Source organism: Desmodus rotundus, chromosome 3 (assembly GCF_022682495.2).
Source record: "Desmodus rotundus isolate HL8 chromosome 3, HLdesRot8A.1, whole genome shotgun sequence".
In the NCBI taxonomy this organism is placed as follows: Eukaryota; Metazoa; Chordata; class Mammalia; order Chiroptera; family Phyllostomidae; genus Desmodus; species Desmodus rotundus.
Window position 1 is genome coordinate 189,585,013 of NC_071389.1, and position 24,874 is coordinate 189,609,886.

At 47.8% G+C, this 24,874-nt stretch overlaps 1 protein-coding gene across 5 annotated transcripts in view; it reads right to left on the reverse strand.

Annotated features, from left to right (window-relative positions):
• Positions 1 to 24,874, reverse strand: part of NUAK1 (NUAK family kinase 1) — a 72,222-nt gene that overhangs the window by 19,841 nt on the left and 27,507 nt on the right. For all 5 annotated transcript variants that reach the window (XM_071221091.1, XM_071221093.1, XM_071221092.1 and 2 more), the window contains 2 exons: positions 19,576 to 19,696; positions 2,716 to 2,867 (listed from right to left, as the gene is read on the reverse strand). In XM_071221091.1, the coding sequence (XP_071077192.1) occupies positions 2,716 to 2,867; positions 19,576 to 19,696 (273 nt within the window). The remainder of the gene's footprint in view (positions 1 to 2,715; positions 2,868 to 19,575; positions 19,697 to 24,874) is intronic.

Genomic DNA, 24,874 nt, shown 5'->3' on the forward strand with positions numbered 1-24,874 from the left:
TGCTCTCCCTGTCGTGAAGCTCCTGCCAGGGACCAGGGACAGAAGAGCATTAGTCACTTGCTGTGTGGTTAAGGGAAAAATGACTGGAATCCATTCTCCCCCAGAGCCTGTAAAACAGCAGGGGGATCCTTTGTCGGAATGTCATTCCATTGTGTGAAAGCAATATAGTCCCAGGCGGTGGCATACAGTGTCTGTCTGTGATGTGATTCCCAGGGACGATGCAGATTTCGCTGCTGGGGACTCAGAATGCAGGGCCCACCGCCCTTGCTTGTTTGTCTGTCCGTCTGTCTGCCTGCCTGCCTGCCTCCTCAGTGCTGGAAAGAAGCCTGGTTCAATCTATTCTGACCCATGAAACCAATCCAGATCTTTCTGAAGATAACAAAGGTGCTCTCATGGGTACTTCCTAAGTGGCCAGGCAGGAAGATTTTAAAAGTCCCCGTCTGCTCAGTGGGACTCAATGTAGGTGAAGAGTGAAGGTGGGTGAGGCTGGTGAAACTGTAGCCACCGGTTGACCAAAGCAGATCACTTCCATACTGGGTGACCTTTCCATTCAGGCAAACTCTGGCAAGCCTGAAAGCTGAGCTGCAGTGACAAGCAGACAGCCAGCTGAAAGGAGAAAAGGAGTCATCAGCCAATAGGCTGTTGTCTTATACAGCAGTAACAACTGGGGTGCTCAGTTCTCTTTGCAAACCTAATGGTCTTATACGGGGGGGAGGGGGTGGGCATGGAAAGAGGAGTGGAACTGAAAGAACCAACTATTTGGGGCTGGGCAGATAAATAGCAGGGAGAAAGTTTTTAACACCTTTCAGCATAAAGGACATTTACAGTCGAAGCTGCTCTTTTAAGCAAATGAACTGGCTAGAAATTCTTTATCTTTCAGTCAAGATTTCCTTAGTTCAGAATCTGCCTGTTTAGAGTCAGTTCTTCATTATTTTCCTTTCCATTTGACAGTTCCTAACATCTCCAAAAGCACTGACTGGAGAGATGGAAAAAACATCTGTTTCTGCGACAATTCCTCTAACCCAAACCTTCAAGGATGGGTTTTAAATTCAGAAGCACACAAACCCAGGCTCCTGGAGGAAAATACAAGGTACATGATTCTGCTTTGTTTTAAATGTTGGGGGTAGTTTGGTTTACACCGTTGCATTCCTGGTTTTTCACAATAAGATGGAGTGAGTCTAATAAAGCCCCATACACCGGGAGCCCAAGTATTCAGACACATCCAATAATAAAAAAAAAAACAGTCCGTAATAATTTCTGATGACGCCTGATGATAAAACACAAAATGTTGTATAATCTGAATCATCACGGTCTTGAGTCAACAAGGAGAAGTCAAATAATGTTCACATGGGTTATGGGTTTTAGACCCAAATAATCATTTTCTGATTACTCCCAGAGCCACGAGCAATTCACCAGAATGCCTGACACACCAGAAGACCCCAGAATGCAACTATTTGTAAGAGGACGCTGGCCGTGTTGTAGGTGCCACGTTGGATTCAATCACTGTTGCAGTCAAAGGGAATGTTCAAGGTATGACCGTTCTGGGGGAAAGTATCAATAAGAAGATTAATAACAATAATGGCTGAACTGTGGCTTGGAATGATCTGGGTACTTCACTTCCTTCTCCAGAGGCCACAGGTGGCTGCACCATGGCTGTGTTACCAGCACAGCCCATTATCCCAGCTGTGTGGCAATGGAATGTGCCCAAGCACATAAAACCAAACCTCGGTTCTCGACTGTCAAGTGGTTCACAGAAAAAGGGTCTCAGTTGTCTGACAAAACTTCAGGTCTCGATTCTCTGCCTGACAACCCTTTCACGCTGATACCTGTATGATCAGCCCTGCATCTCTCAAGCAACAAACAGAGATTTGGTTTTCAAAAAAGTCGCTCCTGGAACAATTTTCCGGAATGAATTAAGTTCAAGAACTGAGGCTCCACTAGGTAACCCCTGTGGATGGGATCAGTGTGGCAAACAGCACCAAGATCATAGAAAGGTTTGGAAGCTATGACCCAGTTGTTCTACTTCTAGAATTTCTCTTAAGTAAATTATTCAAATGAGAGGAAAAGGTCAATGTATAAGGAGGTTGGTCACTATTTATAATAACCAGAAGTTGGAACCAGCCTGAAGGCCCACCAATCACAATAATCGCAGAGAATTTTTAGTGACATAGGAAAATGTTTAGATTACATACGAAGTTAAAAAGCAGGACACAAACTATGTAAAAAGCATGCAATGTGTTGCTCCTGGAACAGAGAAAGGCCACTGGTGGAAAACTGGAGTTTCACTAGTGAAATCTGGAGTTTCCCAATGAAATCTGGAGTTTCGCTAATGGCAACGTACGAGGGTTGGTACATTCATACCATGGCAACTTATTATGCTGAGATGTGATCATAGCGTCAGCTGACTGAGGGGTACACGGGAACTCTATTGTCGGGGAAACTGCTGTAAATCTAAAATGACTCAAGATATGAAGTCTAAATTAAAAAAAACAATGGGTAAGGATAGGAGGCAGAAGATTGGCAAGAAACAAATAAAAACGTCAATAGTAGGTTATCGCTGCATTCTGGAATTATGGGTGGTGGTAATTTTCTCCTTTCCATTTTATAAATTCTCCGTAAGTTCTACAGTGAACAGACATTGCCCTTATAATGTGAAAACAAAATCACGCGATGCCATACAAACCATCTGTGGACGAGCTCGGGCCAGGCCAGTACCTTGTGACAGTAGTGAACGGCGGAGACGATCTGCCGGAAGAAGTGTCTGGTCTCCCTCTCGCTGAGGCGTCTCCGCTCGCTGATGTAGTCGTACAGCTCCCCCTTGCTCGCGTACTCCATGATGATCACAATCTTGTCTTTGTTCTCAAACACTGCAGGGGGACAGCAATGGACAATCACCCTGTGTATCTAACGAGCTCCCGTATGACTACCCAGAGTGCAAGAGAGGACAACAGAGATGTCACTGAGCGACGGGTGGAGCAAACAGCTACCGGCCAGGATACAAGTCAGGCCATTCAACATCACGAGGAGTTGGGCAAGTTTTCCAGCCAGGTGGACAATGACATCATCACTATTGTTACTGGACACACCTTTGTCACATTAAGGGAATATGTCTCTGAGGACCCTGCTCCCCTTACCAGGATCATTCTCACCAGCCCCTCCCACCAGACCAGCACCCCTATAGAAGGGATGATGGGTAATAACAAACACAACCATTTATTAACCATTTGATATGGGCCAGCTACCCAGACCCCAAGCTACTCTCACCCAGAGTGGGTAGCTGATCTTGTCCCCTCTTTTTGCTCAAAACCTTCCAGACTTTCCATCTTACTCAAAATAAAACCGCAGGTTCCGAGTGTGGCCCACCAGGTCCTACCTGATCCTATGGATGCTTCCGAACCCTGTTACACATCAGTTCTGTGTGTGTGTTCATTCTGTCTCCTCCATTAGAATGTAAACGAGGGCTGTTCTATTTCATTCGCTGATGTGTCCCCAACACTCAGCATGCTAGATGGTGTAGGAGCTCAGTTAGTATTTATTAAATGGGTGAACTCAAAACTTCATGAATGCCTTCTGGACAATTAAACAATTACATATCACTAAATGCTTCTTGCTCCCCAACCCTGATACTCTCCAGCAGGGATGTTCAAACTCTGCTCATTGGCATTCCTGGAGCTCCAGGCAGATGCCCAGGGGCTAGGCTGGAGAGGCCCCAAAGGACAGGCTCTGGGTCCTGGCACTGCCTCAGCCAAAGGGACTCTATCACTATGTTTCATATTTTGGTCCTTTGAGATGTCCTTGGAGCAAAGACAAAATAAATAATAGTTGTTTTTGAAATCCATCACCCCTAAGTGATAAAACAAACAAACAAACAAAACGAAACAAAAACAAACCTTTGTAGGCTACCCAAGACCCTCCCTGAAGGGCCCCTTCATACTTCCCCCCATCTCATCAACTTCTACCAATCCCTGGCAGGCCCGCTGTGCCCATCAAGGCAGGACTGTCTGCTGCTTCTCTCTCTCTCTCTCTCTCTCTCTCTCTCTCTCTCTCTCTCTCTCTCTCACACACACACACACACACACACACACATACACACTCTGCTGTTTCCCAGCTCTGTGCTCTTCCCTCTGACTGCTACCTGTCTTTCCTGCCGGGGAAACGCCAGCTTGTCAGTCAAGAATGAACTCAAACATGGCCCCACTTTGCCTGCCTTCTGCCTCTCACTGTACTGATCAACGCCAGCATCACAGGACGTTCAAACTCCGTGACTTTATTTGCTGGTTTACATACCCAGTTCCTCCGCCTGGGCTTTGAGAGGTAAAAACTGTAGTTTGGAGTCAGACACTGCTAAGTAGGATTCCTGGATCTGCCTCTTACTTGCTGTGTGATTTCGGGGACATTGCTTGCCTTCTCTGTGCCTCAGTTTAGTCAACTGCAAAATGTGCACAATATTAACAAGTACTTCTTAGAACTGCTGGGAGATTTATTGACATTAGGTGTGTTAAATGCTTAGAACAAAGCCTGTAGCTGTTACTGTTCATATCAGTATTATTGGACCATGGGCCCTACCACTGAAACACACACACACACACACACACACACACACACGCTTGAGGACTGAGTTAAACTGGAACGTGCCCAGGCCTGGGTCCCCTGGCCTCCCACACCTTGTCACTGGCTGCTAGAAGCTCAGGCCCCTCCAGTTCCTTTACGGCTCCTTCAAGTCCAGCCAAACCTCTCTGATAAAATGAAAGGGGGAAGGAGGAGGGCAAGGAGGAGGAAGAGAGAGAGAACAGCCAGATAAAATTGGCTGCTCTGCGTCTGCTGGCCTCGGTGTACCCTGCGGCTCTGGCTCCTGCCAGGGATTTCAGCCCAGTGTGCACTTTTCATTAACAGTAAACTCTGGAAACCAGAAAAGCTGCCTCAGGACACATGGCCTGAGCTCCCACAAGGACAGTGGTACCCTCCAAAGAGGGGCAGAGGGTTTTCTCATTTTAAAAGGAATGAGGGAGGAACAGAGAAGGAAGGTACTTTGACAAGGAAAGAAACAAGGAGTTCACACCCCAAAAAGCCTGATGCCAAAGATGAAAGGAGGTGGAAGCCAGCGGTCCCTTCGGTGACTCTCAGAAGGTGTGGGTCACTGCCTCACACGAACCAAAGGGCTGCTTCAGCGATGGGCTTCTTCCCTTCCCAGCTTCAGCATCGAGGAGACATAAATACAGTTCAATTCACCACACATCAATATGCCAAACAGTTTACCAAGCAGCTTCCATCGCTAAGTCCTGCTGCTCCTCCCTCCCAAATATATCCCAACTCTGTCTACCTGTCTCACACCCCTGGCCACCCCTTGCTCCAAATCCCCATCCTCTCTGATCCCGTCTTCCACTCTTGGCCCTCTGCGGCTGCATTCGAAGGGGCCTGGGGAATAGTTTCAAGGGCATGTGCCATGGGCCACGTGCCCCGTGAGATACTCTGGAGGGAAAAGGTGTTCCATGGTCAAACAGAGGTAACATGTTCCAAAAATGCTAATACTCGATTGTCCTTAGAGAGTCTGGCTTCTCTTTAACTCAAGAGTCTAGCAGGTTGATTTGGTCATTTCAATATTCCTGTTGAAATCCAGAGGAATGAGCCAGGAGCCAGTGCGGGAAACACTGGATGAATGAGATGCTATCTGAGTGATACAATCGGCCCCTCACTCTTGCAAGGAGGGCCAGTGGGCAGCCTGATTAGAGAAACGTCATCCGAGTGGCTGGACCTGGCTCTGGAACCCTACGCTCACCCCTCCCATAGGAAGCAGCTGGAGTCTCGTGGTCAGGGTTCTGCTTGTAACTCTAGATTAGCGAAAGGCAAACAACAGTTCTAGACTTGGAGCATCAATGGTTCACCCAGAAGACCACGTGGTGTCCATACTGAAGCTTCTTGAGGCCTTCCTAATGAAAGCAGCACTTTCAAAGGCGTACTGTGTGCAGGCACTCTGCTAATAGCATTCTGCGTGAATTATGTCCTATGGCTTTCGTCCCCCGAGTACCCCCTTTCAACTGGGAGAAAGCCTGGGTGCAGAGGGGTTAATTAATAACTGCCATGCCATGGGGTCTGTATGAGGCAGAGGCAGAGCCAGGCCCGAGCCCGTGCTCTGAAGCACACCCCAAGCTCTTAGCCACTGGACTAAAATTCACATGCAATAACCCCCCACCCCCGAGCCTCAGTCTCCTCATCAGGCAAGTGAGCCTAACAATTCCCTCACACAGTTACAGGGCATTCAGTGTGGTCCCAGCATCCTCAGCACAGTGCCTCGGCCAGTGCTCAATAAATGGAAGCTATTCTCATAATTACTTCATCTGCCTATTAAGCAGCTCCAGCAAAACAAAACCCCAAGGCTTGCCTCTCCTCGCCAGCATCGCTCTTTCAAACATGTTGTTGCTGCCATAGAACCACAGGACTTTCACACAGAAAGAACCTTAGAGAACGACTATTATTTTTCCAGAACAGCCCAGGATTTATAACGCATGAGAGCAAAGCCTTGGGAATCTGTTTGGAAGAATGACCGGCTTCCGCATCCTGGGCCCAGGGCCCCTTGCCCACAGCCAGGTCACTATCAGCGAGCTGACAGGACCGTTCTTGGCCAGTCTGTGGCAAAAAGGGCTGCTTCCCTTGGGCACTTTTACAACTGGTTATTTATAAGCCCAGAAATCTTGTCTGTGTTTATGTTATTAGTCACTAAGCAAAAGCTTATTTTCCACCAGTTGGGAAGGGTTTCCTTTCTGAAAAATGAAAGCCTGTGTCTCTTGGCCAGACAGTTTTACCCAGAAGCCTGGTGGCTCCAGAGTGGTAAGGAAAACTATGGCCCTTGACATGCCAGGCCTACCAGGAAAATGAAAGCCCTGAATAGAAACTTAGCTCAGCCAGAGTTAGCCCATGGCACTGGGGCCATGTCCATCTGATGCAGACCTGGGCTTTTAGTACAACAAATGTTTGTGGAGCACCCTTGTGCAGAGGGCAGTGGGGATACTGAAGGAAGCTTCACAAGACTGAGAAGGGGAGGAGAGGCCCGCCCAGGAGCAGGTGCCAGGAATTAAGAGAAGAAAAAAAGAAGAAGCAGGCTGTAAATGCAACACAGAGGCCCGGAACGCCCACAGGGAGCTCTGCAGAAAAGTCGGACACACACCGCCAATAACAATAAATACGCTGAACAAAGAAAAGAGGGCAGCATCCGGGATCCTGGACCTGTGAAGTAGCCCATGGCTCCCTTCTCCCCAAGAGCCTCCCCAGACAGTGAGTGCCCCTTCCCTGGAAGCCTTGGTCATAATAACAAGAGTTAACACTTACTGCGCGATGACTGAATGCCATGGATTGTCACATTTAATACTAACAGTCCCATGAGACAGGTATTAAGATGACTCCTGCTTCAGAAAGAGGGAGTCAGCACTCAGATGAAGAAACGAAGGGGCCAGTGCCCTGCCAGCACCACCCATGTCTTCCTTCCGTCACTCCCCATCTCCCCAAACACCCACCTACACACACATCATGAATATCACCAACATAAGCCAATAGCACAGCTCAGTTTGGCATTTCAAGGTTCCTAAAAATGGAATCATGCAGGACACTGCCTTTTGTGTCTGGCTTCATTAGCTCAATACTGCATTTGTAAGAATAATCCACCTTGTTCCACGTTGTCCAAGTTGGTTGACCCTCGTTGCTGCGGAATTCTCTCCATGTTGTGAACGTTACCCGTTCGTTCCTCTGCTGATTGACATCTGCAGTGCTTCCAGGTGAGGGTCATGAGGAGCAGTGTTGCTGAGAACATCCTCATTTACGGCTTTTGATTCTCACCTGCATGCGTTTCTGTTGGGCGGATCCTTATTGGAGTTGATCCCAAATTTGTGTCCCTCAAAAGCTTACATTCTTGCCACAACCCCCCATCACCTTCCTCCACCATCCACTTACTCTCCTTACATAATAGTCAGTAAAGATCCTTCCTCCTTACAGAGACCCAACATCACTCTCTTTTCTAAGAATGCTCTTTCATCTGCCTGTCTGAAGCATTTATCCGAGCATTTTGCTATGTGTTAAAGAGGAGGAAAATGCTGCATAAGACACAGTGTTTGTCCTCCAGAGTTGCTATCCAGCTGAATACAACTCGAACTTAAATACATCAAGGCTCGCCTGTACCACACAGACTTTAAGTACCTAGATGATCAGAAGGATGCATGAGGTGACTTAAATGGGCCTGAGAACATTTCTAGAGAAAACAGGCGTGGCACTGACCCATGACAAGTGAGAGGGTCCTACCATTGTTTCAGCTTGTCCCCAAACACCCAAACTCTCTTCATCTTCTTCTACTTTCCACAGAAGGGCCTTCTTCACAGACACCAACTTGAATTATTTTTGTTTTGTTTATTTTCCATTTCAAAGGAGAGTGGGGATTGGTTGCTATAGCAACAGCTACTTCTCCAAATTAATTCTGAATTTCATCAGACGTTCAGTTTGACAGCCCAGCTCTGCCTTCTGATTTGTCTGGCTTTCACAACCACATTAATTACCCAACGCCTAACGATTCCCTCCTGTTGCCCTCGGGGTTAGTAACACAACTGTATAACTCGGTATTATAAAAACAATGCCCTGGCCTGGGAGAAAGGCTGCTGATGAGTAGGGCGATCTTCGGATTTTAACCATCCACCAGCCATTCCAGAGCCAAACCCAGGAGGCCATTTAGGAAGATAACAGGCTTGGGAAGGGAGAGGGTGGAAATCGATTTACAGGACACCCCGTGAAGAGCTGGCTATAAAAATGGAGGATATCTTTCTGGTTTACGTGTAACCTTAAGAAAGGAACACTAGTTTGTTGGTTTTAAGCAAAGAGGTCAAGGGCCTACAGTGGACCAGTCTGAATTCTCTTCATGCCTTTGCCTTCTATCAACTCCGTCTCCCAAATTAGTTCCAGGAAGCTGCCATTCCCTCCATGGCATGCCCCCCCCACATGCAGCATTTTTATTACTTTCTCAAAACCTCACACAGTAGAACCAGTCCATTCCTCAGCAGCGCTTTTTTATTAAAGGTCAGTAGAATCCTCACATAAAATCACCGATTTTTCTTTTCAGAAATGGAGCAATCTTTCCTTTGCAAGAATTGTCTGCCACCTAATTACGTCATTTGGTCACTACGAGATTCACTCTTCAAGAGTTTCCTCCCAGAACTACATTCCAAACACCTCAGGGGCTCACGGCTTCACAAAAGGACCCTCTGATCCCTTAAGTCCAAAAGCCCAGGGCAGTGAGAGAGAAAATTCAGCTGAACTGGCAACTCCCCACTGCCAATAAGCTGGTCAGAGTGGGGACAATGTCTTCCCTGCTTGGGACAATGAAAGGCTCTTTAGTTCATTCATTGTCTTTTTTTAAACTAAAACTCTTTGTAGATGTTGGTTGGCATGTCCACGTGCCATCGCCAGCCAGGCCACCCACTGCCAGAGTGGACTCCACCGAAGTCAGAAGAAACGGCGAGAACGTGTGTAAGTGTCCTGCAGAAGATAGGGGAGCAGAAGGCTTGCCAAGAGCCGTTCACTCCTGCTAAGACCACCAGTGCTATCCGGGGGCTCAACATCAACTCCCAGGAGGGCAGAGGACAGGCACGGCAGAATGGAGAGAGGAGCTGCATGGGAGAGAACATCAAGGGTTCCATGCTGGACCAGCCATTGGACTCCACCCTCCTTCTACAACCATCCCCGGCTTTGAGGGGATGCGCTCTGTCAACTGTCATCACGCACCCGTCAGCCAGGCCCACAGTCTCCCTGACCATTTTCTCTGTTGCTCTGCCTCGGCCTTTCTGTCACACATACACACACGCACACTCACATGCACACGTACCACACAATCCTGAATCCGAGAGAGCGGTGACAATTGATCAGAACATCTCAGAGCCACCCCAGAGAGAAGCTAAGGCTCTTTTACTTGACCCAGTGCACTTCTGAAAGAGCATGCTCCCCCAATTCCAGCATTGAAGGGGATAGAAATCCATCCCTCTGGGATAATGGCCTTAGTCTTCCCCTCCCCACAAAGGGCTTTGCTATAGGGGCTCATTGCACCCTCGCCACTGGTCAGAGTGGAAAAACCAGGCCGATGGTTATCACACCTCTGCTTCTAGCCACCTAATGCTCGACCCACCATGTATGGTCATCTTGTCAACTCTAAATTCTGGTCCACCTCACTGGGCAACTTAGAGCCCGATTCCCAGAGCCGGGCTACCTGGGCTCAAGTCCAGGCTCTGCCGTCTACCAGCTGAGTGACCTTAGCAAGTTACTTCACCTTTCTGTGGCTCGGTTTCTTCACTGTTGAGACCAGGACTGTCCTTATTGTCAAGATTGTCATCGCACACAACAGTAAGCGTACCTGGGAGTGCTGGCCGGCTAGCCTGCTATTCTTCGGCGGCAAGTATTGGTTGAAGAAAGAACAAAAGGAGACATGCCTGGATTAAATCCCAAATTATCCAGGACATGTATGGGCGGAATCCGCACCTGAGATTATATATGTGCCCTTGAGGACTGGGGCAAGATGGGAGGATGGAGGAGATAGTAAACTAATACTCAGAGACAGCAAAGCCTGAGGTGGAAGCAAGCCTAGATCTCTTAACTGGGGTGCACTCCTCAGTCCCCAGTGGTGTTCCAAAGCACGATCTCACAGACCCATACCTACCACAGGAACCTACTGTTAGAAATCGGGGTGGTGGCTGGGGCCTCGTCTACTCTCTAGGAGCCTTCCTAAATGCACGCTGCTGACCGCCTGGTGCAAATTCATAGAGCCGTCCCAGTTAATTCCCAAAGACCCTATATTAAATGACAACACGGTTCCATTTTTTTTTCCTTTAAAAATTAGTTACAAGTCCACGTGGTATTATTTGAGGCACTAGGAAATATTGAATTCCAGGAAACCCAAGAGGGTGAGGCAGGACAACCAGGGAGTAGCATTAGTTTTTAGTTGTTTAATTTCTAATCTCCAGCCTTCAGGAAAAAAAAAATGACTTGGGTGTAATCAAAAGAAAACAATGAAAATAATACATTGGAAGGTCAAATAGCCAACTTAATAGGAAACTCATTAGAAACATGGCTGGCCAGACTCAGAGCTCAAGAGCTGGTGCACGTGATGAAGCGTGAAGACAACTCCGGTGCTGTTAGAAACTGGGGCGAGTCCTTCACTTGGATCCAGTCTGCAGAGTCTTCATGTGGAACTTGTGAATCTGGCAGCAGAGGCAACGTGTTAAAAGGCTCAGCAATTTGCCATGGGTTCAAAAGCGTAAACACAAGCATAATACGCCACTTTGCCAAGTTCAACAAACTGTTTCATGGGGCTCTGAGTCCCTGATGAGGGCAGCAACCAAGTGGCTCAGTAAGTAAACCGAAGCCTGAAGGTATCGCACTGCTCACTGGTGACTGCGGCCAGATGCCAGACACACGTTCTTCTCTGGCATCCACTGATTACAAGTGATCAGACCAAGGCGAGTTTCTACGGCCAGGCTCTCATTTCCCCTCAGTTACAGGATTAAGTCCGTATTTCTCACCCTGGTCAATTAAATCTAAATTCCTGGGGAGAGGCGGAGGCAGAGGCATTTTTCACAAACACCCCATGGGAGTCTAACGCGTACCCAGTGTTCAGCATCACTGATTTAGGGGGTCTGGTCTCAACCTTCTCCCCCAGCCCCTCCCACAAGAAGTTTCTACTCCAGCCAGAAAGGATCTCTCAGAGCCCTAAAGATCAGCCTCATGGGGAAGAGTCAGTATCATCTACTGACCGTGCATCCAGCACTGTGCTTAACAATTTGACGCATTATCTTAACTTTCAGAACCTGATGTATAAAGTAGCAAGCTATTGGCTGTATCATATAAACAGGTAAGAGGACTGAGCCTCAGAGAGGTTAAGTCACCAGCCTAACATCGCACAGTAGCAATTGGTTGAGCAATTGGCTCATTCATATCTAAGCCTATTTGGACAATAAATATATACTCACCCTACTAGACCAGTACCTGGAACACAAGTGCTCAATAAGTTTTTGCAAAAGGAATGGGTGGTTGAATGTATAAATGACTAAATGGGTGAATGAATAAATGAGAACAGCAAATACTATTAATGACCCACAGACCTTGTTAGATCAATTCAGCTAACCCCTGTCTTTTTTTATTATCCTCACCTGAGGACATTTTTTCCTGGCTTTGAGAGAGAGAGGAATGGGGGAAGAGACAGAGAAAAACATCAATCGGTTGTTTCCTGTATACGCCCCAACTAGGGACAGAACCCATCACCTGGTATGCGCCCTCACCAGGAATCAAACCCACGGCCCTTTGGTCCACAGGACGATGCTTCAAGCAATGGAGCCACAACAGCCAGGGCTGGTGCCTGCTTCTTAAACAGGCTAAACCAGGATTTGCTTGCTGCCTGAGAAACCTGTATTAGAATACTTGAGCTTGAGGAGAAAAACATAAACAGCTCCATTATAGGTATTTCCAAATAACTGATGCCAGCAACACAGCCCTGCTTTGGGTTCTGACCTGCTGTGCAGGGGTTTCTCTGATACAGTGGTTCTCAAACTCGAGAGTGAAAGGACACGCTGGGCCCCACCCCCAGGGTTTTGGAGTCAATAGACTTGGGTGGGGCTACTCAGTAGACTCGGGTGACGCTGATGCAGCTAGTCCTGGACCAACCTCTGAGAACAGCTGTTCAAATGCATTAATAGCCGGTTTATCAGGGTCCTGCCATTCTCAGGGGGTGTATTTCCAGGGGCGGCAATGTTTCTGACCCCTGGACTTCTGCTGGGTCCCATGGAAACATCAGCCCCACTGCCCCTGGCCAAAAGAGTAGGGGGAGGAGAAGGCAGGAGGTGGCATGCCCTGTCGTACAAGCCTGCGCTAAACAACACAGGCCGAGAGCTGTGGGCCTGTCCACAGATCCTGTCTCTTGGTTTCCCCTCTGCATCTCTGGCTGCATGTTTTAAGCAGTGATTTTCAGCAGGAAGCCAAAACACTATCCCCTTCCAGAAAGATCTATCAGAATCTCAGGAGGCACAGGTAGCTTGAAAAAGCATGTTGTAATATGGTTTTGAAGAAGATGAGAATAGCTTTTAACTAATAGTAAATTCATCCCAAGTGTCTTAATGGTAGGAATTTGGAGAATTTTCTAGAATACAGACTCTTCCATCTTCTCCCAGACAGCAGGTTGAAGGCTCTCAGGGCAAGGGCATGAGACTCACATGCTTATGTTTGTTATTTTTAGTTTGAGAAACTCTTCCAAAGGCAAAAGATCATAGCTGACAAATGCCACAGAGTCTTCCTACTTTGTCTCAGAAAGCCAGGCTCCCCGTACCTAAGACGGTAGCCGTGATGAAAGACCTCATCGGCCAGTTCTAGCATATCACAGTGCACGGGGCCTTACAGAGATCTAACCTTGCAGGGCCAGGAAGAGAGACTTCCAGGAGCAGAGGCCAAGGGCAAGCAGGAAGGTCCAGGCCCAGTCTACCTCCCTCCCTCCCCTTTTCCCTATTACCTGTGGGACTGATACCAGACAGGGTGCTGAGGTTCCCTAAATTACAGCAAGATGTTAGTTCCTGTGGTTGGGCAGACTGGGTCTCCTAGGCTTTCAAAAGGGAAATGGGGGGGGGTGGTGAGACAACAGGCCTTTGATGTTTGAACTCCGATCCTGAAATCAGAACCTAGGGCAAAAGCTGTTTTTATCTCTTCCATCCTCTGCAACCAAGTTGAAAGCTCTGGTGGGCACTTCCTTTTCAGCTGCTCTTTCCATATTGTCAATTACCTCCCTGCTGAGAGAATGGGATTCCTTTGACTGGAAACAGGGGTCCAGCTTGGTGATGGTGCCAGAGATTTCTTCCTTTTCCCTCTGGATTAGGTTACCCTTCACATCACACACTGGAAGGTGTGTTTCCATCCTCTTTCATTTGACTGAGCCTTAGAAGCCAGATATGGATATAGGTCGATGGAGCTGATACATTTGCAGGTTAATCACCTTCCTCCATGAGCAAATAGGAGAGTAACCCCAGCGTCTGGTTTGTGACAGAAACACTGGGAAGGAATTTTTTTTGAGACTTGGTGAACAGCAGTGTGGACTCAGCGAGGTCACAGATTTGATGAGCCTGCAGGTATTATGAATAATACGTAAATAACTTATATTCCATGGACTGCTGTGTACACAACACTTGCCCTAGGAGTGTACTGAATTTGGGACCAAGCTTCTTCCTGAGACATATGCAGAAATATTTTGTAAAGTACCCAGAAATCTGGGATTTAATGCTCTCACGTGTTTACAACAGCAATCTCTGCGAAGGCCAGAAATTCTTCTCATCACGGGGTCTAGGACAATGTCCCCAGTCAGAGGTCCCTGCAGATCACCAAATGACCTGGTGGGTTTTCTGAGCACCAGCTTCGGGATGTCCCTGCCTGGGTGTGACTCGCAGACCCACCACTTCTCAGTTAGCTGTAACCTTGGGAAAACCTAAATTTTCCTTACCATGAAGTAGTTATCATGGACATAAGGATTAAATGCAATGATACATTTAATGAAAGCTCAAGGTAAACACTCAACAACTCCTAGCTCCTTTAAAGGGTACATTTATAAATGCTATTTCCCTCATCAAGATCAATGGCTGGCCCTCATTCCTGGCATAAAGTCCTCACTCCCTCCTTCAGTCAATGTGACCAAAATGTGGCCCTCTCCAACCTCCTCTCTCCTGCCACCATCCTACTCACTCACCCCCTCAGCCTCCCGGGCTCTCTGTCACTTCTACCAACACCAGCTCCTCCTCTGAGCATCCGCACATGCTGTTCCCTTTGCTAGCTCTTCCAAGGGCTCACTCCCAGTTCCATTCAGGTCTCAGCTCAAAAGTCACTTATCTGTTCACCTGTCTACTCACTCAATGTCAGCTTCATGGGGCCAGAACTTGTCTTGTTCACCCCTATATCCCTACTGCCTAGAACAGAGCCTGGTTCACACTAAACACTTACTGGGTATTTTTTTAATGAATGAATTGCTTTTTCTCTGGAACTAGTATTTCAATAATAGCAGCTAACACAGTCCAAGACGGTGCCTTCCCCTCATGAAAGCCCAAAGCTCCTAAACATACAGGGGGTGCACCATGTCTTTGTCATGCTTGCTGCTGTCACTGTTGCTGCTGCTACATGGGTGTTTAATCATAAAGGTCTGTGTTGAAAAAGGCATCACAAAGTTCTCTAATAGCTTCTACTCATGTGGCTAATGTCCAAACAGCCACTGAGGTGCCTTGGCGCTGATTTTTCATTAAGCAAATTAATGCACTGCTGCGCTCAGCTAAGGCTCTTGACTGGCCTGTCGAACGACCAATCGGCTTTCAGAGAGGTTTCCTTTCACTGTGTGAGGGGCAGAGACCAGCCCATTAACTCACTGACTCGGACCCCACCACTTTGCTGCCACCTTACTGTCCCTACTATGCCCAGGATTGAAAAGGGTAGAAAAGGCCAGGCTGAGGGGGATGCCTGGGGCAGAGAGGTGGGCTGCAGAACCAGCAAAACAAGATACAAAGTCAAAACTACAGGGCTAAGGCCTGGCAGAGAAACAAAACAAAAGGAGTCAGAAGACCTGTGTGCTAGGGCCACCAGCTAGCTGTGACACCAGTGTCAGGAGCTGAATTAGGTCCTCCCAAGTTCCCATGTGAAAGTCCTAACTCCCAACACCTTGCACCTTGACCCTAGATGGATACAGGCTCCTTAACGTGACAGCTAAGGTGAAACAGCTCATTAGGGTGGGTGTTAATCCAACGGGACTGGTGTCCTTGTAAAAGGGGGAAATTTGGACACAAACACATTCAGAGGGAAGATGATATGAGGACATAGGGAGAAGACAACCATCTACAAGCCAAGGAGATTGGCCTCAGAAGAAACCATCCCACTGACACCTTGACCTGGGACATCCAGCCTCCAGGACTGTGAGACAATGAACTTGTTGTTTCGGGCCCCCAGGCTGTGGCACTAAGCTGCAGCAGCCCTGGCAAACTCACTGGCCCAGCAAGTCATTAACCACCCAGAGCCTCCATTTCCACAACTGCCAAATGGTAACACCTGGCCTGCCAGCATCAGGATGCCCAACTTCACTCTCAGAAGGGGGTCTGGGAGCCTGAGCAGCGAAGCAGATAAAGTCTTAAGACCTGAAGACTGGGGGTTCACGGTTAGAGGTGTAAGAGCTGGCACAGTGCCGTAGCCCTCTCCCCTGCCCCCTCCACAGTTCTTTAGTGGGTGTGGGAGAAACAGAGCTTGCGTGGGAGAAGAGCGAGGGGACAGAACGAAAACTGGAGATCTCTAAGTAATTAAAAAGAAAAAGGACCGCAGTTAAGTCCCTGGGAGTTTTCCGGATAAAAGCACCTTTTATGCGTGGCACTCTGAAGGTCACAAACACTGACAGCAGTGGAGTTTTCCAGCCTATTTGAAGTCAGGAATCCCTCTGAGTCTCATGAAAGCTATGCACTCCCCCTGTGACCACACTTACCCATTACACCATCATGGTCCTACCTGCAGTGATGACGGTGTCCTGTGTCTACACTGCCCAGTGGGGCAGCCGCTAGACACAGGTGACTATCGAGCACCTGATATGTGCCTAGTGCGACTGCGGAACTGAATTTTCACATTTTTTCACTTCAGTGACTTTTAATTTAAATATCCATCTGTGGCTCTGGTTTTGTATTGGACAATGTAGTGAGAGACTATTCCAGAGCCCCCGGAAACACCCTTAACAGTGACCTCAGGTTAAGAACCACTTAGGATGATGACACCATCTTCATAATAACCACCCTTCTTGAGCTCACCAGCACATGTCTCATCTCGTTCAGTCCCACCGACAGCCCGGTGAGAGAGCAGGGCACTTACCCCATTTCATGGATGCAGTCCCTGAGGCAGTGAGAGGCCTGCCGTTCTGCCCAAAGTTGCAGGTCTAGGCCACGGCGGACTGTCTGATGTGAGAACTCAAGCTCTTTCCTGACCCCCTGAAACCAGTCCGGGGGGGTTATAAATTGAGATGAATGGAGGCCTTCTCAATATGAATTGAGGGAGATTATTTTTGAGTCACCCAAAGCACTTTAATTTCCACTGGTACCCATCAAAGCAAGGGCTTCTTGTCTTCTTGAAGCCTGCAGCAGGGACTGGACTGAGGCCAGCTTGACCTTGATAATGGAATGTTGTTCCATTAAGGTTCATCTCTGGCCTTCCCTTGGGAGGCACACAGATACCGTGTTCCCCATTCGATCTACAGGATTCCCAGGAGGAGTAGAGAAGCCAGGTGACTCTGGTCACCCCAGATGCCTCTCAAATAAAGAACCTGGGAACTTCATGCTGGGAGAACACTCTGTCTCTGCCTTCCTGATAAAGAAGGACCCCCCGCTCAAGGTCAAGAATGCCAAACACAGAAGTGCTCACAGAGCGTGTGACCCACCCCAGTCCCACCGTACACCCACTACTGTCTTCAGGTTTCCATAGCAACTGGGCCAGAGGGAGCAAGAGCACTGAGAAGTTCATAAAACTCACTCTCATCCTGCACTCTGTATCTCTCCCACTTCTAACTTCTACAAAGTCCCCTCGTTCACCAGGCAGATTCGGACTTGTTTATCAGCCTGAAATTCTACTTCAGCCATTTCTTCCTCAAAATAACACCTCCAAGGCCCAGCCCGGATCCCACACGCCTCCATGAAAACGTCTAACCCACAGGCCTCCACAGCCCCAGAATATGTTGCTTACACACCTGCAGAACACTCTTCCTATCGCGCCTTGCCTCACTTCCTGAGCATGGGATCCACACCACGTTCTTCTTCAGGGATTTCTAGCCATGTTTCACACAGCATTACAAGAAGTAAACACTCAGTGGACCTGCGGTTCCCAAGCTGTTAAAACTCAGATGGCCGGGCCCTACCCCAGAGGTGCCGATTCAGCAGCTCCTGGGTGAGGCCTGGGAACCTGCATTTATAACAATCCCAGTTTATACTGATGCTGCGGGTCCAGGGACCACACTTTGAAAATCACTGCAAGAGATGTCTGCGGGATGAATAAATGACTGATTGCATGGAAATGTCCCTTAAAATCAAGATAAACAATATTATCAACATTTCCTTCTAGGTGAGGAGCAAAAAACAGCAGAGAGCCAGAAGGAGGACTTTAAATATCAGAGAAAATTCAGGGTTACCCTTTTGTGTTCTCTTAGCTCTTACTGCAGAACTTCTCAGGATCAAACCAGAAATTAAAAATAAGTTCATCATGCTGACTCAACCATATGTTAAAAAACATTCTCTGTATGTGTATAGATGCAGAAAGAACTACCTGAAAATACGTTCACTAATAATGCTCATATACGAATGTTGAGATTTCCATAAGTTTTACGATTTTTGTATCTCTGTATTATATGTGAACTTATTTTACTGTAATCATGTATCAATTTTTAAAAAATAAAGCTATATAATGTAGAAAGTTATATATATATACACACATATATCCTCAAGAAACACTCACAAAGTCCAAGTCTTGACATTTTTCATAGACTTGAAAATAATCAGAAGTTAATGTAAAAATGGCATCCAAGGAGGGTCACTAAGGCCCTGTTCACCATAACCAGAAACTTGAACTTAAATGTCTGACAAAAGGAATTAGACTCAATAAATTGTGGTTTCCCATAAATGGAATGCTACACAGTGTTTTAAATGTCCCTGCAGGGGTATTTATTGACATAGGAAGCGATGCACAATACAAAAAATGGAAAACAATCAACCTAAAAAACAGTATAGGCCATATGACCTAACTTTAGATGAAGACACAGTCAGATAGAAAGAAGTAGATAAAAATATAAATATGGACAGAGAACTTTTTATCAAACTGGAAGTTAGAACAGAAATTATTTTTTAACATGAGTATTTTAACCATTTCTGCAATAAACACATACATTGCTTATGTAATATTTTTCCCGGAAATTTTTAAAAATGAGAAACTGTGGGAAATTCATACTCTCCATTTCTTCCCACACGGGACCGAAGACGTTGAAGCATGAGCACTTTTGTAAGCTCTTCCCCTCCCTGCCCCTCTATAAACACCAGGTACAACCTGGATCCATTTGCATCAACAGATCCCTCTTTCTTCCTCAAAGTTTTCTGGACCTGCTCAAAAGTCATTCCTAACTCAAAGAGCCTAATGACCCCACCCCCTGAGCATCAGCTCTGGAGAATGACGTTTACCATGTATCCACTGTTACCTGATCACCCAACGAACTTGGCCATTTTTTCAGAAACCACTGCGGTCTCACATACCGGCTTTCAATTAGGTGGGTTGCTTAGCAACCGCCAATGAACTGGGAAGCCGGAAGAAGGCCCCCACCGGAGATAGTTCATGACCAAAGTGGGCTGCACGACGTGTCTGGTTGGGTTCAAGGTAACCAAATAAGAGATAACACCCGGCTATTTTTGCATCATGAGGAAAAATACTTGGCTCCTGCCCAGAAGGGCAATTACCTAAAAATCTTGGCAGGCCTCGTGGTATGAGAAATGGTAACTGATACCAGGATGAAAAAAAAAAAAAATCACTGACCTTCATAAATACTGATGATATGAGGATGGTTGAGGGATGACATAATCTCAATCTCTCGTCTGATGTGAACCATGTCTTGTTCGTCCTTAATTTTGTCCTTACGAATGGATTTTATAGCAACCTGTAAAGTCAGGAAATGAGATGTTACTCAGAGAACCGAACAGATGCAGATCAGCCATTGGGGGAGTTTGGAAAATAAGTACAGATGTTACGGGTTGGCAGAATCGACAATAACAAAAAAAAAAAAAAAAAAAGCTTCAAAATACCCCCGTCGTGTCTTCCCTTTAGAGCAGATACACCTTTCTCCCGACAACAGAAAACATCAGGTTTTCACAGCCTGGGGTTTGGGAGGGTGAGTTTCTTTTTCACAACGTGGAGGCTGCTTCACATGGCCAGGCTCATTTACTCTAGGAATCCCGATCCTTTGAAAGAGGAAAAACGGAGGGCTGGGTTTACAGGGTATCGATGAGCAAACACGGAGAGGTGAAATCAGTATCGCTCAGCTCCTCCGGCAGCTGCCACGGCACTGGCTGCAAAAAGCTCTTTGGGTTTTGAGACTCCAGGTTACACTTTGTTCATCCACTTGCTCAGAAGCCAAATCCTTCTGACACCTTTCCTCTTGCCCAAGGCATGCTCAACAGCACAGGACGTAAGGAAAGGGCTCCTCCGCTAGAGGAAAATCCCAGTGACACCGAGGAAGTCCCTGCCCAGCTGGACTCCCTGCCCAGCCCCAGGTGATTCCGAAAGCTCTATAGCTGCAAACCCGAACCAGTGAGAAGTGCCAGGGCCAAGACATGGAGCAATTATTCAAAAGAAATCCATAAATTAAAAGGTATTAAATGACAGTGGGAATCCAATAAGGAAAATTATACTTGCCAATGGATTCATCTTTGCCCATGAGCAAGTTGGTTGGTAATTTAATTCTCCTTGGCTCTAAGGGGGGCAAAAACTATTCAGGCGGGGGAGGTACCCACATGCAACAAGGAGGACTACCAAACAATGTGCTGCCTGCTCCAAAAGCCTGATTCGTGACCCCCAGCCTGGGGTGTCTGTGGCCTTCACTCACCTGTCCCACGCTTTCCCAGGTGAAAGCAGTTAAACCTCACTCTGGATTCCGAAGCCATAAAGTGCCCCAAAGAAAAAAATGTCCTTGTTATCAGCAGCCCAGGGTCACACCTGGGCTCTCACAGGGCAACCACAGTGGGCCTCGGCAGGGTTATAATGACATCTGTGGACATTTCACAGTTCCAGCTTCCACCCACCCCACCCCACCCCTGCTAAACATTATACATGGAAACAATTCTAAAAGGCAGTGAGTCCATCAGTAACTGAACAAGAATTGGGAAGCTATTTTTACTGTTTTTGCTGTTTACTGACCTCTCCAAAACAGGTTACGTCAACTAGCAGCTCCCTGTACTTGGTTGAGGAACCTTCCCCCATTGTAATTAAATCAGATTTTGTGTCATTACTTGACTCTACACTAGTGGGGATCTTACTCACTGCTTTATCTCAGTGCTTAACAACATGCCTGGCACGTGGCAGGCCTGAGAAAACAGTGTGGGCAGACGGGCAGACAGGCAGGCAGGTAGACAGAATGGGAAGGAGAGGAGAGAAGGAGGGGAGGAGGGAGGAGAGATGGAGAGGGGGAGGCAGGAGTTGATGCTATAATGTGATGAGAGCTCAGACTAGAGAAGCGATAGGGAAACTGGAGTAGAAAAGAAGGAACCACTTCTGCCAAACTAACTGCCGAGACAGGCACGGTCGGAAGATGACTTGGGATTTCTTGGACATCCTACCTACATGGGTAATCGAAGAATGAAGAAAGCAGATACGAAACACGGGACACTCAGCTGGATAAAAGGCGGCTGCACAGACATGAATGAGCTGCCAGCTACAAGGCCCCTTTTCACCACGGGGCCAGGCTCAGAGCTACCCCAGGCCCTCATGACAGCCCCATTCAGGAAGTAGTGAGAAAAGCCTCTGCGTGCTTACGTCAAATGTAAAGACATGACTGTAAGGCTTTATTTCATCCTGAGAGCTGGTTCTTGGAGGCAGCAGACAGTGAACACACAGAGGCCTGGAGGATGTGGGTGGCTGTTGGACCAACTCCTACATTCCTCCAGGAACTAAAGATGGGAGGAGGGGCGAAACCACCCCTTTGATTATGCAGCAGGCTGAACTTGGCCTTGAGGAGGCCCTATTGTTGAATGACAATAGGAAATACATTCTTTCACCATCCAGGGTCAGGGGAGGGTAGTGAAATTCAATGGGGAGTGGGGGGCTGAGAAAATAAGCCCACTTGTCAATTCCCCCCAGCAGGAGCCAGAGGCCAGGGGTCCCACAGTGCCTTTGCCAGGGGGATGCTTTCAGCCCTGTGTGAGTAGGGGGGTGCCCGCATTCTAATGAAACCCCACTCGGCACTGAGGAAACTAAAAGGGCTCCATAAATGTTAATAAGCAGGGTAGCTGTCCCTCCACAAAAGCTCCCCTCTTCCAACAATGAATCTTCTATTGAAAATGTGAAAGAGGGCTCATTCTACCCCCTATTTCAAAGGGGTGGGGGGAAGTCAGGAGGAGACAGATGCCAGCACTCACTCAGAACCTCGAGACTGCACAGCCAAGGGAGGGCTTTCAAGTCAACTCCCACAGCAGTGAGATGACCTGCCCAAGGTCACAGAGCCAGTCAATGGCAAACCACAAAAATAAGGGCGATGGTAATAATGGTGGGAGCACTTCACACGGGGCTAAGCGCCTTACGTGCCTCAGGTCCTAGCATCCTTCGCATCATTCAGGCTTCAGCTTCACACGCCCCCTCAGGGAGGCTCTGGTAGATAAGGCCTCCCCGGCCACCTCCTCTACACCTTTCCCCATCTTATCTTTTCAGGTGCGTTCCACACCATCTGAAATTATGTTGCGTCTTTGTTTGCTGCATATACTTTTGGCCTGTGAGCCAAACCCAGCTTGAGGCCTGTTTAGAACTAAGAATGAGCTGTCACATTTTTAAACAGTTGTTTACAAGGAAGAAGAAGATTTATAACTGTAGTCTCTGTCATGGAATGTAGTGCCCACTTCATGAACTTGACGGATAAACTGAGCCAGGGCACAGTGAAGCCGCATTGCATGATGGTTAGTGACGTGGCCTTGATTCCTAGTTAAAATCCTTCACTAGCTGTGTGACCATGGGCAGGTCACATAACCTCTCTGTACTCCAGTTTCCTCATCTGTCAAGTAGGGAAATAACAGCACCAGCTTCATAGGTGCCTCCCTGTGAGGATGACATGTCAGGGGCTTAAATGTGCCTAGCCCAGGGTAAATGTTCAATAAGTGTCAAGCATGTTTAACCTGGAGAGAGTGCCCCCAAAATAGGGCCTTCCTTCCTTTCATCCTCAGAGCAAACCTGAATTCCTCCTGGTTCCTCAGGAGGCAGTGAGTGAAGGCGTTGGGAATGGGAACCACTTTTGTTCCCAAAGAACCCAGAGGGCTGGACCGTTTCTCCCCAGGGTCTTTAAATTGTACCCTCATCTGAAATGTCAGGAAGCTCAGAGCGGCTGGGGCCTACCACGTATGGCGCCTGAGTCTGAGACCAGACAGAAGACGGCAAACTTGAACCTAGGACCATCCTCTCCCATCTCCTTATGGTCACTCATCCAGGTGAACAAGGAAATGCAAGCTTCCTCTTACAATCAAAAGTCTGACTCAAGCTATCCACTCGGGCTTTTCTGGATTTGTTCATCCACTTACTCCGCTGAGCGCCTACCGGTACCAAGCACGATGCTGAGACAACACAGCAGGCAGCCGGCACAACTCTGCCCCAGCCCTCAAGGTGGGGGAAAGGGAGGGGGACAAGGACAAGACAGAAAAAAATCACACAATTACGTAATCTCCCTCGCGACCAAAGGCTACCGAAGACATGCACAGTGATGCCAGCATTGTGGGAAAAAAGATCCTCTCCCGTTTTCCTTCATCCTCCCCACATCTACAAAGAAAGACCAAGATAAGTAAAGGGCCCAGCAGGAAGAGATAACCAAATGTCTGAAATCATACACCCTCCAAAAAAAAAAAAGTCCAATTTGTTCCAGCACGAGTCAGATTTTACTCTGCCTTCTAAATGCCAGGAGCAGGCAAGTCAGGTGTCTGAGCCCAACATGCAGCACAGCAACCTCCAGAGCTGTCCCCACGTCTAGACGGCACCGGGTGCCTTATAAAACAGTCTGCCTTTCAGTAAGGCCACCCCGTCGCTTAATGTTTAAACCGTGTGCAGCAGCAGGTCCAGTCCGGGGCCTGCCAGCGCTGCCCTGCGGTGCCTGCCTGTTTAAGAGGCAGATTCAGCCCAGACAATTCCCACCCCTTGTTAAACGTACAAGCCCAGCCTCCCCCTCTGCAGAGGTAAGTGCTCCTTTTTGGGAATAATCACCCCAAATCACCTGCTCTGCAGCCTGCCACCGTGGCCACTGTGAATGATAAGAGCTCGGTGATCTCGGCAGGGCAGTACGGGGAACGCTTAGGCTTTTCCTGGCTGGCTGACCTCAGGCAAGCCCCCGCCTCACAGGCCTCAGTTTGCTCATCTGTAAAATGGGGTTAGCGAGTCCTACCTCCTGGGGCAGTTGTAAGGAGTAGAAATAACGTAAGTTACGTGTCTGGCACACAGTGAACGGTGGGGACTATAAATAAGGCCTATCGGATAAGGGGTCTTCGACCATGTTTGAGGGGTGATGAGTGCACAGTGAATCACCTCACAGACTCTCCCCTCCCCGTTTCCCCCACACAACTTCTCCTCCCTACGTTCTACTGAAGGAAGAGCAGGTTAAAATTCATATCCAGCCCGCATGCCCGCACACTGTCTCCCTGGCCTGCTCTGGGGAGCGGGCGACATTCTGGGCAGGTTGTGTGTGTATCTGAGGCTCTAGCCCAGAGCATCACTGCCCTCGTCCCTCCACAGCCACCTCTGTGGATGCTCAGTCACTGCCATGTGTCAGCCTGTGCCTCTCAAACAGGGGTCACGGGCACCTTGTTAAAATGCAGATTCTGAATCCAAAGGTTGAAGGAGGGGCCTGGGATTCTGCATGTCTACCAAGCTCTCAGGTGTCACGAAATAACACAGGTTTGAGGACCACTTTGATCAGGGAGATATTCGTGTTCTACCTTTCACTTTAACACATCAATGTTTTTTATTTTTATTTTTTGTTACACCATATCAACACTTCTAAATCAGGGACAACATTCTTAATATTGGCAGTACCAAACATTCATTATGTGTTAACCATGTGCCAGAGGGCCTTATCTCATTAAATGCTAACCGT